The sequence below is a fragment of the Macaca fascicularis genome, chromosome 4, assembly GCF_037993035.2.
Source record: "Macaca fascicularis isolate 582-1 chromosome 4, T2T-MFA8v1.1".
Taxonomy (NCBI): domain Eukaryota; kingdom Metazoa; phylum Chordata; class Mammalia; order Primates; family Cercopithecidae; genus Macaca; species Macaca fascicularis.
Window position 1 is genome coordinate 4687612 of NC_088378.1, and position 11277 is coordinate 4698888.

At 49.3% G+C, this 11277-nt stretch overlaps 1 protein-coding gene across 8 annotated transcripts in view; it reads left to right on the forward strand.

The window, feature by feature from the left end:
- RPS6KA2 (ribosomal protein S6 kinase A2) overlaps positions 1-3447 on the forward strand; it is a 451568-nt gene extending 448121 nt beyond the window's left edge. For 6 of the 8 annotated variants that reach the window (XM_045390398.3, XM_045390397.3, XM_045390400.3 and 3 more), the window contains one exon: positions 101-1905. In XM_045390398.3, the coding sequence (XP_045246333.1) occupies positions 101-226 (126 nt within the window). In that variant the 3' untranslated portion in view covers positions 227-1905. Of the gene's footprint in view, positions 1-100; positions 1906-2074 lie in introns of those variants that run through there. The other 2 variants (XM_074036766.1, XM_074036765.1) reach the window with 1 other exon arrangement.
- The last annotated feature ends 7830 nt before the right edge of the window (positions 3448-11277 follow it).

Below are 11277 nucleotides of genomic sequence, written 5' to 3' on the forward strand. Positions count from 1 at the left end.
ACATTGCCTGGGGGCAGCTGAGGCCCATGGAGGCCCTGGGCTCCGGCTCCACCCCCGGAGTGAGGCACCACGGCTCTCACCCTTGTCCTCTGTTTTGCAGGGCGCGATGGCCGCCACCTACTTTGCTCTAAACAGAGCACCTCAGGCCCCGCGGCTGGAGCCCGTGCTGTCGTCCAACCTGGCTCAGCGCAGAGGCATGAAGAGACTCACGTCCACGCGGTTGTAGCAGGTGGGACCCTGGCCCCAGCGTCCCCCGCCAGCATCCTCGTGGGCTCACAGACCCCGGCCTCGGAGCCCATCTGGCACCCAGAGTGACCACAAGTCCAGCAGGGAGGCGGCGCCCGCCCTCGCCGTGTCCGTGTTTTCTTTTTCAACCCCGGAGAGGGTCCTGACCCGGGGGCTTCTCCAAGCCTCACTGCGCCAGCCTCGCCGCCCGCTCTTTTCTCCCAAGCAAAACCAAATGCGCCCCTTCACCTCACGTGCCCGTGCGAGGCCGGGGGCTTCTTTCAGAACCCGCGGGTCTTCTCATATCACGGCTTCTATTTCTGCCAAGAGATCTGTGTTCCAATTATGAAGCCGGTCGGTTTAGTCAGACTCGCGATGCCGACGTCCCCGGTACCCGGTGGGAAAGTGGCAGTGCAAAGGCGCAGCCGTCGGTGGTTGCAGGGCCCTAGAGGACTGGGGTGACCTGGTATCCTGGGGCTCCCCACGGGCTGGATGAGGGGGTTGGCACTGTGGCGTCCAGGGGGAGACGCCTGGTTCTGCCCAAAATAATCCAAAGAGCCGTTTCCTCCTCGCCCTTCAGTTTTTGCCTGAGGTGCTGGGTAGCCCATCCTATCCTCTGTCCCAAATTCAAAGGAGGAGTAAGAGCCCAGGCGACAGCAAGGTGGGCTGGATCTTTGCCTTTCCATGTCACCACGGATGGAAGGGGGCGCCTCCCGGAGGAGCCTGTGTCCACCTCCAGTCTTGGCTTTCCCCTGGGGGCCAAGCACACTGGGCTGCCCTTGGTCCCCAGCTCCGGTGGTCACACAGCTACCTGGAGGCTTTGCAGGGAGCTGTGGGTTCTCACGCCTTCTCAGCCCTGTGTCAGCTTCCTGTGTGCTCACCCAAAGCCGTGGTTCTGCTGTGTTCACTTCGATTTTTCTGGTCTACGGAGAAACTGTGAATTTGAGAAATGGAGCTCTGTGGCGTCCCACCCAGTCCTTCTCAGTCCAACTGGAGGCTAGAGGGAGACACAGGCCCCACCCAGCAGATTAAGGGGCAGGGGCACAGGTCGGAGGGCAGCGGAGATCAGCGTGGACAGGAGCGATGCACTTTGTAGATGCTGTGGCTTTGTGTTGCGTTTTGTGTCTCTGTTGCACAGATCTGTTTTCACACAGATCCGTATTCCCTGGGGTGTGCACACAGGCTGGGTGTGGGGCATTTAGGCCATGCTGTGCTCTCCTTCATTGAGTAAAATCGAGTGAGAGGTTCCGGGCAGGAGGCTTGACGCCCAGTCCAGCCCGCAGAGGGAACACACGGGTCCTTCATTCTCCCGTAAGGGTGCTGAAGATGCTCCCCGGCGGCCGCCAAGCCAGGGTACCCAGCAAGTGGACTGGGTGGGAGGGGGCGCCGCTCACCCCCTCACCCTGCATCACTGAAGAGCCCGTGTCTGCAGCAAGCGGAGCTTCAGGAGGCCTCCGCTGGCCACAGCCAGGTTTTCCCTAAGAAAATGTTACTGTGTTGGGATTTGTTCTCCCTCCATCTCGATTCTAGTACCCAACTAAAAACAAAACAAAACAAACAAACAAAAAAATGTGCTGCGTTCTGAAAAATAACTCCTTAGCTTGGTCTGATTGTTTTCAGACCTTAAAATACAAACTTGTTTCAGAAGCTTTAATCCATGAAGATTTTTTTTTTTTCTTAGAGAATCACAAAACATAAAAGGAGCAAGTCGGACTGAATACCTGTTTCCATAGTGCCCACAGGGCATTCCTCACCTTTTCTCCATAGAAGATGCTTTTTCCCAAGGCTGGAGTTACTTCCACCATGATGAATTTGCTGTTTAGGTCTTAATTATTTCATTTCTTTTTAGAACCTTAGGAAAAAGTGGATAATCCTTAGGTCACGGAATTTCTCCTCCCAGAAATGAACAAAAGTCATCACCTCTTCTGCTTGCTATGCAGAAGAGCTCATGGTCTTTTTCAGTCATCCCGATTTGTACAGACTTAGCTTCTGAACTCTAAGAATGCCAAAGGGACCGACGAGACTCCCCATCACAGCGAACTCTGTCCTTACATATATTTGATGTGCATCAGCGGAGGAGAACACTGGCTTGGCCCTGCTCTGCCGAGGGTCTATGAAATACCTCTACTTTCCCTCCCATATGCAGAACAAAGTGATACTGGAAATCCTTCCACAAAAGTCAGCCTAAAGAAGCTATGGTATCATATGTTAAACTAAGCTTTCAAAACCCTTAGTGAAATAGCAGGTGACTGCTTTCAAGCAGCAGTCGACATGTAAATGAAGGTGTTCTTAGAATTCGCATTTTACCAGCTCAGCGCACCTCCACGTCAAATGAAATGCTCTGTATGATTTGCACAAATGACATAGACCTCCCCAAAGGTTAATTGGCTCTCCTTGCTCACACAGATCATCTCATAACCACCACCCCCCGCCCCCGGGTCATGAAAATCACAGAACTTAATACGCACACTGAACCCTAGATCTCAGGCTTCCTGACCTACCGCGAGTGGCCCCTTGCTGGCCACCCTATAGGGTCCTCCTTCCCTGGCAGCCCCCTGTGTGGGAGAAATACCTGATTCTCCCAATCTGCAGTGGGAGAGCTTTGCTGAATTCCACCCCAAAGTCAAACATGGGCAAGAGGTGAGGATTTCACTTTTACCCTCAAGTCCGATTTGTCTGTGATTTTAAACTAACTGTGTATGTATTGATGTTTGGAAGATTGTTTGAATTTTAAAGTGGTAATAGTACTTAATGTTAGCCAGTATTGTTCATTAAATGGCGTTATCCTAAAGCTGCACTTGGGATTTTTACCTAACGCTTTACTGATTCTCTCAAGCACATGGCAAAGTTTGATTTGCACTCCGTTCATTTCTGACACGGTTTTGCTGCCTCCTACCTTTCTAAGCGTCATGCAAATTCGAGAACGGAGAAGGACGCTGCCGGTCCCTGAGCAGTGCGGAGAGGGTGGCAGGTGGACTCCAGCGCAGCTTGAGGGGCTGAGGACGGAGGCTGCAGCGTCTGTGTCGTTCTACTGAGCACGCTTCTCTGCCTCGCTCCTGACTCAGCACTTTGTTCACTGGCTCAGCAGTTATGTTTACACATCATTTTTATGTTCCTGCTTTGTAATTCATGTTTGAGATGGGTGGCCACTGTACAGATATTTATTACGCTTTCCAGACTTTCTGAATAGATTTTTTTGAATAAACATGGTTTTATGAAGTGTAATCTTTTTCTAGCCTAACAATAACCTTTGGACTTTCTGTGTTGTTACCAATAACAGTCTGGATAGCTCCCCACTCCTCTGGCCCCTCCCGCTGGCTTCAGGCCATGACCACCTCTGCCACTACCATGTGACCCCTCATGGGGAGGTGAAGCAGCATCGTGACCACTCCACCTCAGAGCCCTGTGCGTGAGTGTGTGCAGGTGGGTGAGCTCATGCATATGCGTGCATGTACACATGTGTATGTGCACATGTGTGCATGTGTAGGTGGGTGAGCTCACGCCTATGTATGTGCACGTGTGTGTACTTTGTATGTGTGCACACGTGTGTGTAGGTGGGTGAGTTCATGCGTGTGTACACATGTATGCTTACGTGTGTGCACGTGTGTGGGTGGGTGAGTTCATGCATATGCATGTGTGTGCACGGGGGCACTTATGTGTGTATATGTGGAAGTATGAGTTCATGCATGTGTGTACATGCATGAGTGTGCATGAGAGCACAGGTGAACATATGGATGTGTGTGTGTGTGTGCATTAGGGCCTGTGTGTCTGTGTGTGTGTGTGTGTGTGTGTGTGTGTGTGTGTCTGTGTGTGTGTCTGTGTGTGTGTGTGTCTGTGTGTGTGTGTGTGTGTGTGTGTGTCTGTGTGTGTGTGTGTCTGTGTGTGTGTGTGTGTGTCTGTGTGTGTGTGTGTCTGTGTGTGTGTGTGTCTGTGTGTGTGTGTGTGTGTGTGTGTCTGTGTGTGTGTGTGTGTGTGTCTGTGTGTGTGTGTGTGTGTGTGTCTGTGTGTGTGTGTCTGTGTGTGTATGTGTGTGTATGTGTGTGTGTGTCTGTGTGTGTGTGTGTGTGTGTGTGTGTGTGTGTGTCTGTGTGTGTGTGTGTGTGTGTGTGTGTGTGTGTCTGTGTGTGTGTGTCTGTGTGTGTGTGTGTGTGTGTCTGTGTGTGTGTGTGTGTGTGTCTGTGTGTGTGTGTGTGTGTGTGTGTCTGTGTGTGTGTGTGTGTGTCTGTGTGTGTGTGTCTGTGTGTGTGTGTGTGTCTGTGTGTGTGTGTGTGTGTGTGTGTGTGTGTGTGTGCATGCACTCCTGAGAGGAGCCCCGCTGTGTTATGGATCCGGGGCTGGCAGGAGACAGTGGAAGGTCATCTTGTGCAGCAAAGCAGGTGCCCAGCACACGGCCCTGGGAACAGCCCTCACTGTGTCTCCTGTGCTTTGCCACCTGGTCTCAGCATGCCCATCCCTTTTTAATACAGACATAAAGCCAGTCTGCACTGTTGGTCCTTGGCTCTCCAACCCAATTTATTCTTCCTATTTGGTAAATTCCTTCCTAACCAGCCTGTGTCAGCAAGCAGCGCACACACACACACAACACCGTGCAGACACATGCACACGCACACACCTTTGCTCCTGTGGTAGAATGCCTGATTTTCTGAGCTGCTCTCCCAGCAGGGTGAAGGGAGCCTTGCTGAAATCTATGAGACTGTGTAGGCAGGAGCCCTGGATCCCACTGAGGAAACTGCAGGACAAACAATAGATATAGAAAAAATCCTGCCTCCTGCTCTACCCAGGAAGTGCCCACAAAAGGCCTACTGACAGAGGCATCATTTGAAAAAAAATACCTTTTACATCCTCTATGTACCATTTTCTATTTCTGCCCTAGCAAATCCCACAAGCCTGTCACATAAAACAGCAGCATCTACTATTGTCTTACAGCTCTGTAGGTCACAAGTCCAAGACAGGGCTCTCTGAACTAAAACCGGTATGTGGGCAGCGCTGCCTCCTTCCAGAGGCTCTCAGGGAGAATCCGATTCTTTTCCAGCTTCCAGAGGCCATCTGTGCTCGGCAGCTCGTGGCCCCTCCCGCTTCCTCCAAATTCAGCAGTGGCAGGTGGAGTTCTTCTCACACCCTCTCCTCTGCCCGGCCCTCCTGCCTCCCTCTTCCAATTCTAAGCCCTGTGAGCACACTGGCCCACCAGGATATTTGGGAAACTCTCCCTGTTTTAAGGTGGTCTGATTAGCATCCTGAATTCCACCGGCAACCTCAGTTCCCCTTTGTCACAGCTTCCAGGGATTAGGATGTGGACTTTGGTGGGGAGATGGATTATCCCGCCTGCCACATACATGTAGTTGAGCATAGCTCTGCGTACACTTGTCCACCCGCACATGTCTTTTTGGTTGGGGAAGACGAGGTGTCCAGACTGAAGTAAGTCTCTGAGGCTTGGCCCTACTTGCAGGCTCATAGATGCTGGATGAAGACACAAGACTTCCAGATCAGAGACCCTACAGCAAACAGCATGGGCCCCGCACACATCAGTCCCCGTGCGCACTAAGCCTTATGGGGTGGTGGAGAGCAGCCCAGGTGGATGTGCTGCTGCACATGTTGAATTTGCGTCACAGATGAGGACCCTGACTTAGGAAACCCCAATTGTTTATGGAGGGATGCAGGCAAACCCACCCCCTTTGTCCTGGAAGGGGACACTCGATTACAGTGGACAGGAAAATGCCTGCCTTTGGCCCCAGAGAGACGCTGCCTCTGCCTCGCAGGGCTGTTTACTGCACAAATGTCCTTGGACAGACAGTTCAGAGCCAAAGCAGCTAGAGACTGCGGAAAGGCAAGAGACCCGTGGAGATTTGCCTCCCGGTGGCTCAGTGTTGTAACGCTGGACCCCAAATGCTGGACTGAATGTTGTCTAAGAATCCACTGACAGGCCTGGAGAGGAGGGTTAGACTCACACTTGGGCTGTCACCTTTATCTGTGGAGAAACTCAGCTTAATGCTCAGTCTCAGATGCATCTGAGGACATAAAGATATTTTTATAGAACTTGAAAGAATCCTCCATACACCTATCATATGTATAAAGATAGGTATAGATCTGTCATCGTCACATGGAGGGAGGTACAGATATGTACCTATATGTGCATATGCTAGGTATAGATATAAATTAGAAATATATAGTATATAGATATAATATATAGATATATATATTTGTTGTTGTTCTCAAAATTCAGCTAATTACTTGTCCTGATTAATACCAATCTGGGACATTAGCAGTATTTGCAGAAAACAAGTGGGGGAGCCAGGGAGCTTTGACTCCCACTTTCCAATGCAGCCCCAGGTGACATTGAGTGAAAGTTACTGCTTCCCCCAAATTTAGGGCTCAACAAATTCTTAACATTGTATCTGGCCCATGACCTTTTAGGTACGATAACTTTCTCATTTGTACAGGTAGATCTGAATGCAACCCATAGCCCTGGAGATCTGGAGCTGGCTCTGCCGCCCTGTGTGGCACGGGTCCTGGAGCTGGCTCTGCCGCCCTGTGTGCCACGTGTGCTGGAGCTGGCTCTGTCCTGTAGTTCTGCCTGCTTAGGCCTAATAGGGATGAAGGTGCCTCTCTCCAAGGGAGGACGACCGGTTACACACCTGCCACGTGAAGCTGTCATCTGGGGACAGCCTCCCCCGGCCCAGCACACCAAGTGCTCTCTGCAATTTGCATCAGCCTCTTTGGCTGTGGACTTCAGCATTGCCCAGGGCTCTCCGTAGCCGGCGTAGCCACAGTGTGGGTGTGAGAGGCCGTCACTGCGGGAACCTGAGCACCTGCTTGCAAATAAAGGGTACTCAGAAAACACGCTGCCTTGCAGAAAACAGCGGGATATTCTGGCACACATTTGTCTGTGGATGTCAGCCTGTGACTCCAGGCGAGGGGGCCATTCTCGGATGGTTAAACGTCAATGTGGACAGTCTGGACACCCAGGATCAGTCTAATGGGGTTTCCTAGACTCTTCAAGGATGGTCAAGCATCCCTAGAGATGGACAGTGGGACGCCAAGGGCCTCCTGGGGGGCAACCATGTGTCCCTGTGCCCAGACCTGCCCAAGGCCCTTAAATCCCCTCTTCCTCCAGGCCCCCTTCTGTCTTCCAGATCACGTGCCAACATCCTCCCCGGTGCAAGAGTAGTCAGAGAAGAGAGCCTAGAAAACCCCTGCCTCTCTCCCCATCACAATCTTAGCTTGACCTTCCTGCGGTGTCCAGCGATCTCTTCAGTCAACCCTGTGCTTTCCACCTCTTTACTTTTCTACCTTATTACCTTTCTACCTCATTACCTACAAGTGTGATGAGAAGAGTCCAACCTCGAAAACCATGGGCTCTGAGAATGCCAAGCTGGACCACTACACACTCTGCCTCCACCCTGTCACTCACCACCACCAGCCCCAGGTCTCACCCGTGTCTGTCCGCTGAGCTCCTCCCCTTCACCACTCTGCAGGGAGGGCCAGACACACTGAGCACTCCCAGACCAGGCCCGGGGCCGTCCTGAGCCTGACAACCTCCTTGTTGTGTCAATTATAGGAGGTTTATGGAGCCCACACTTGCCACTGTCATTACAAGTTTGTCACCAGCAAGGACCATCAGAGGGTAGCTGGCTCAGAGCACATCAGTTCGGAGTGATCTGCTGCTCAGCTCTCTCGGGGAGCCAGCTCAGGGAGCAAGCGTGGGAGGGAGAAAGGCTGGATCTTCACCATAAGGGGCCAGGGCAGGGCCAAGCACCATTTATGGGCACTGCCACCGCCAAGACGCTGGGGTTGCAGATTTCAGGTTTCAGCTGCGCCACGAAGGGACAGCGTGTGAACCCGGTTCACTGACCCTGCTGCCTTTACCTCTGCTACTCCCAGGGCCCAAAATCACCTGTGTCAAAGACAAGCCAGGGGTCCCTGGTGACCCTTGCGGGGCCTTTAAGGTGAGGAGCTGGGGGTGCAGAGAAGAAAGAGTGTAAAAGACTAAAAGGGTGGCAAGTGTACCCCCAGCACATGTTTGTACAACAGATTATTTATGGAGAATCTCTGCTTCTGAGTTTAGCCATAGAATGATCTGGAGTTAATTCTCTCTCTCTCTCTCTTTCTCTCTCTCTCTATATTTATATATATTATACATTTACATATATTTATTTATATATATTTTACATATTTTGTTTTTTTTTCTTTTTGAGATGGAGCCTTGCTCTATCCCCCAGGCTGGAGTGCAATGGCGCGATCTCGGCTCACTGCAACTTCTGCCTCTCAGGTTCAAGTGATTCTCCTGCCTCAGCCTCCTGAGTAGCTGGGATTACAGGTCCCCACCACCATGTCTGGCTGATTTTTGTGTTTAGTAGAGATGGGGTTTCACCATGTTGTCCAGGCTGGTCTTGAACTCCTGACCTCAGGTGATCCACCCGCCCTGGCCTCCCAAAGTGCTGGGATTACAGGCATGAACCACCGTGCCCGGCCTAATTCTAGATTCATCTGGACTCTTAGGTCATGTTTCATTATACTTTTTTCACTTAATTTTATGAACATGAAGCTTCATAAAATAATGCAAAAATTAATGCAAGCCAGACATTAATTTATACAATATCATCAAGAGCCCGACAATCTCACACATTCTGAATTTGGCACCCATCCGACATGGAGTTTTTTTCAGGTTCATCTTTCAGCATAACAGTAAATTAAATTATTTACTTTGTGCCAATTATTTACAGAGCTGGAAACTAGACACGTACCTGAAACTATAATTCGTTTTGTAAGTATTGGAATTAACTCCAGATCTGCACTTGACTTCAGCATTGGCTCAGTTTCTTTGTCCAGTCTCTCCTAAAAACAGAATGCCCCCCAGTATCCATAGTAAGAAGCGCAGTGACTGAGTTAACTACTCATGCCCTTGTGGGCTATCTACTGATTCACAGTAGGTGCCGCCCTAGCCACAGAAAGAACCATTTTAGCAAGGCCCTTTCGTGATTCTGATAGGATCGCCCAAACACAGCACCTGCCCAATGAAACGCCACCTGCTATGGACCGAATGTTTGTACCCACCGCCAGATGTGTACATTGAAATCCTCACCAAAGTGATGGTATTAGAAGGTGGGACCTTTGAGGAGTGATTAGATCATGACGATGGCATCTTCATGAATGGGATTAGTGACCCAATAGAAGAGAAGGAGACTGAAGTTCTCTCTGCTCTCTGCCATGTGAAGACACTGCTAGCAGTCAGCAGTGTGAAACCAGCAAGAGGGAGGGCCATCACCAAGACCCAAACATGAGGGCATCTTGATCTCGGACTTCCAGCCTCCAGAACTGTGAGAAATAAGTGCTGTTTAAGCTGCCCAGTCTGTGGAATCCTGTTCTAGCAGCTGGAAATAAGATGCCCACATATATTGCGTTATCTGAGCTTCACAATAACACAGTAAGCTAATAATTTCTAAATGTTAAATCTCACCCATCTTCAGCTTTTTTCATAATTTATCAATATTTTGATTGATTATTGTTTTGATTTTTGATTATTGTTTTGTTTCGATGTTTTGTTTCGAGGTTTTCATTTTATTATTTTGAATCAATAATTGCTTTTTTTTGTTTTTGTTTTTGTTTTGAGATGGAGTCTCACTATGTCACCAGGGCTGGCATGCAGTGGCGCGATCTCAGCTCACTGCAACCTCCGACTCCCGGGTTCAAGCAATTCTCCTGCCTCAGCCTCCCCAGTAGCTGGGATTACAGGCACCCGCCACTACGCCCAGCTAATTTTTTATATTTTTAGTAAAGACAGGGTTTCACTATGTTGGCCAGGCTGGTCTCGAACTCCTGACCTCATGATTCGCCCACCTTGGCTTCCCAGAGTGCTGGGATTACAGGCATGAGCCACCGCACCCAGACAGCTTTTTTCATAGTTTATCAATATTTTGATTGATTATTGTGTTGATTTTCATTATTGTTTTGTTTTAATGTTTTGATTATTGTTTTGATGTTTTCATTTGATTACTGTGAATCAATAATTGTATAATTGATGTTAAGAAATTCAGTTAAACTAAATGAGATTATTCCTCACAGCAGAAATTCAGTAATTCAAAATACATTAACTGAACACTTACTAATGCCCACTACTGTTCTAGGAACTAGAGACTCAGCAACAATAAAACAAGGCCATCTCAGGAAGCGAATCTTCTAGCAGGGTGTCTTAGTCCGTTTAGTGTTGCTGTAACAGAATACCTGAGGCTGGGTCACTTACAAAGAAAGGACAATTTATTCAGCGCATAATTCTGGTGACTGGAAAGTCCAAGAGCATGGCACCAGCATCTGCTCCCCTTCTGGGAGGGCCATGTGTTGTGTCAAGACCTGACAGAGAAGCAGAAGGGTGAGCAGGTGTGTGCAGAAAAGGAAGCTGCCCTTGCAGGAACTAATGCATCACTGGGAGAGCAAGAACTCTCCCAGCCCCACAGGAGGGCGTTGATCTATTCATGTGAGATCTGCCCCCATGACCAAACACCTCCCACTAGGTCCCACCTCCTGACCCTGTCACACTGGCAAGTAAATTTCAACATGTATTTCGGCAGTGAAAAACTGCATTTAAACCACAACACGGGGGAGAGAAAAAATAAACGAGTAAAATAGATAGCATGCCCAGGGCAATAAGGGCTGCAGAGGAAGACTGAACATGGCAGAGGAGAAGCTACTGTCCCATCAGGACAGCTGAGGAATGCAAAGTGTAAATCAGTTCTTAAAATCTGCTGGCTCTTCTCAGCTACAGGCAGTGCCTATCTTCCAAGAGTTAGGCCAATGACCTTTATAGTTTTATTTAATTTATTCCCTCATTAATGGCCATAATTCAGGAACTGAAATCAAAAGTATCTATATGTGACATCTGTCCAGTTTGGATATGTTTTTCACTTTATTATGAGAAAAAACATCAAATAAACATTTGGCATAGAAATAATCCTCAGTGTGTTGTTTTATCACACTTGAGCTTAGGCAGGAAAGCCAAATTTTCTAAACTATAGCTGTGGTTTTAGCCTAGAAATAGCAACATTGTTGGCAATTAGTTCA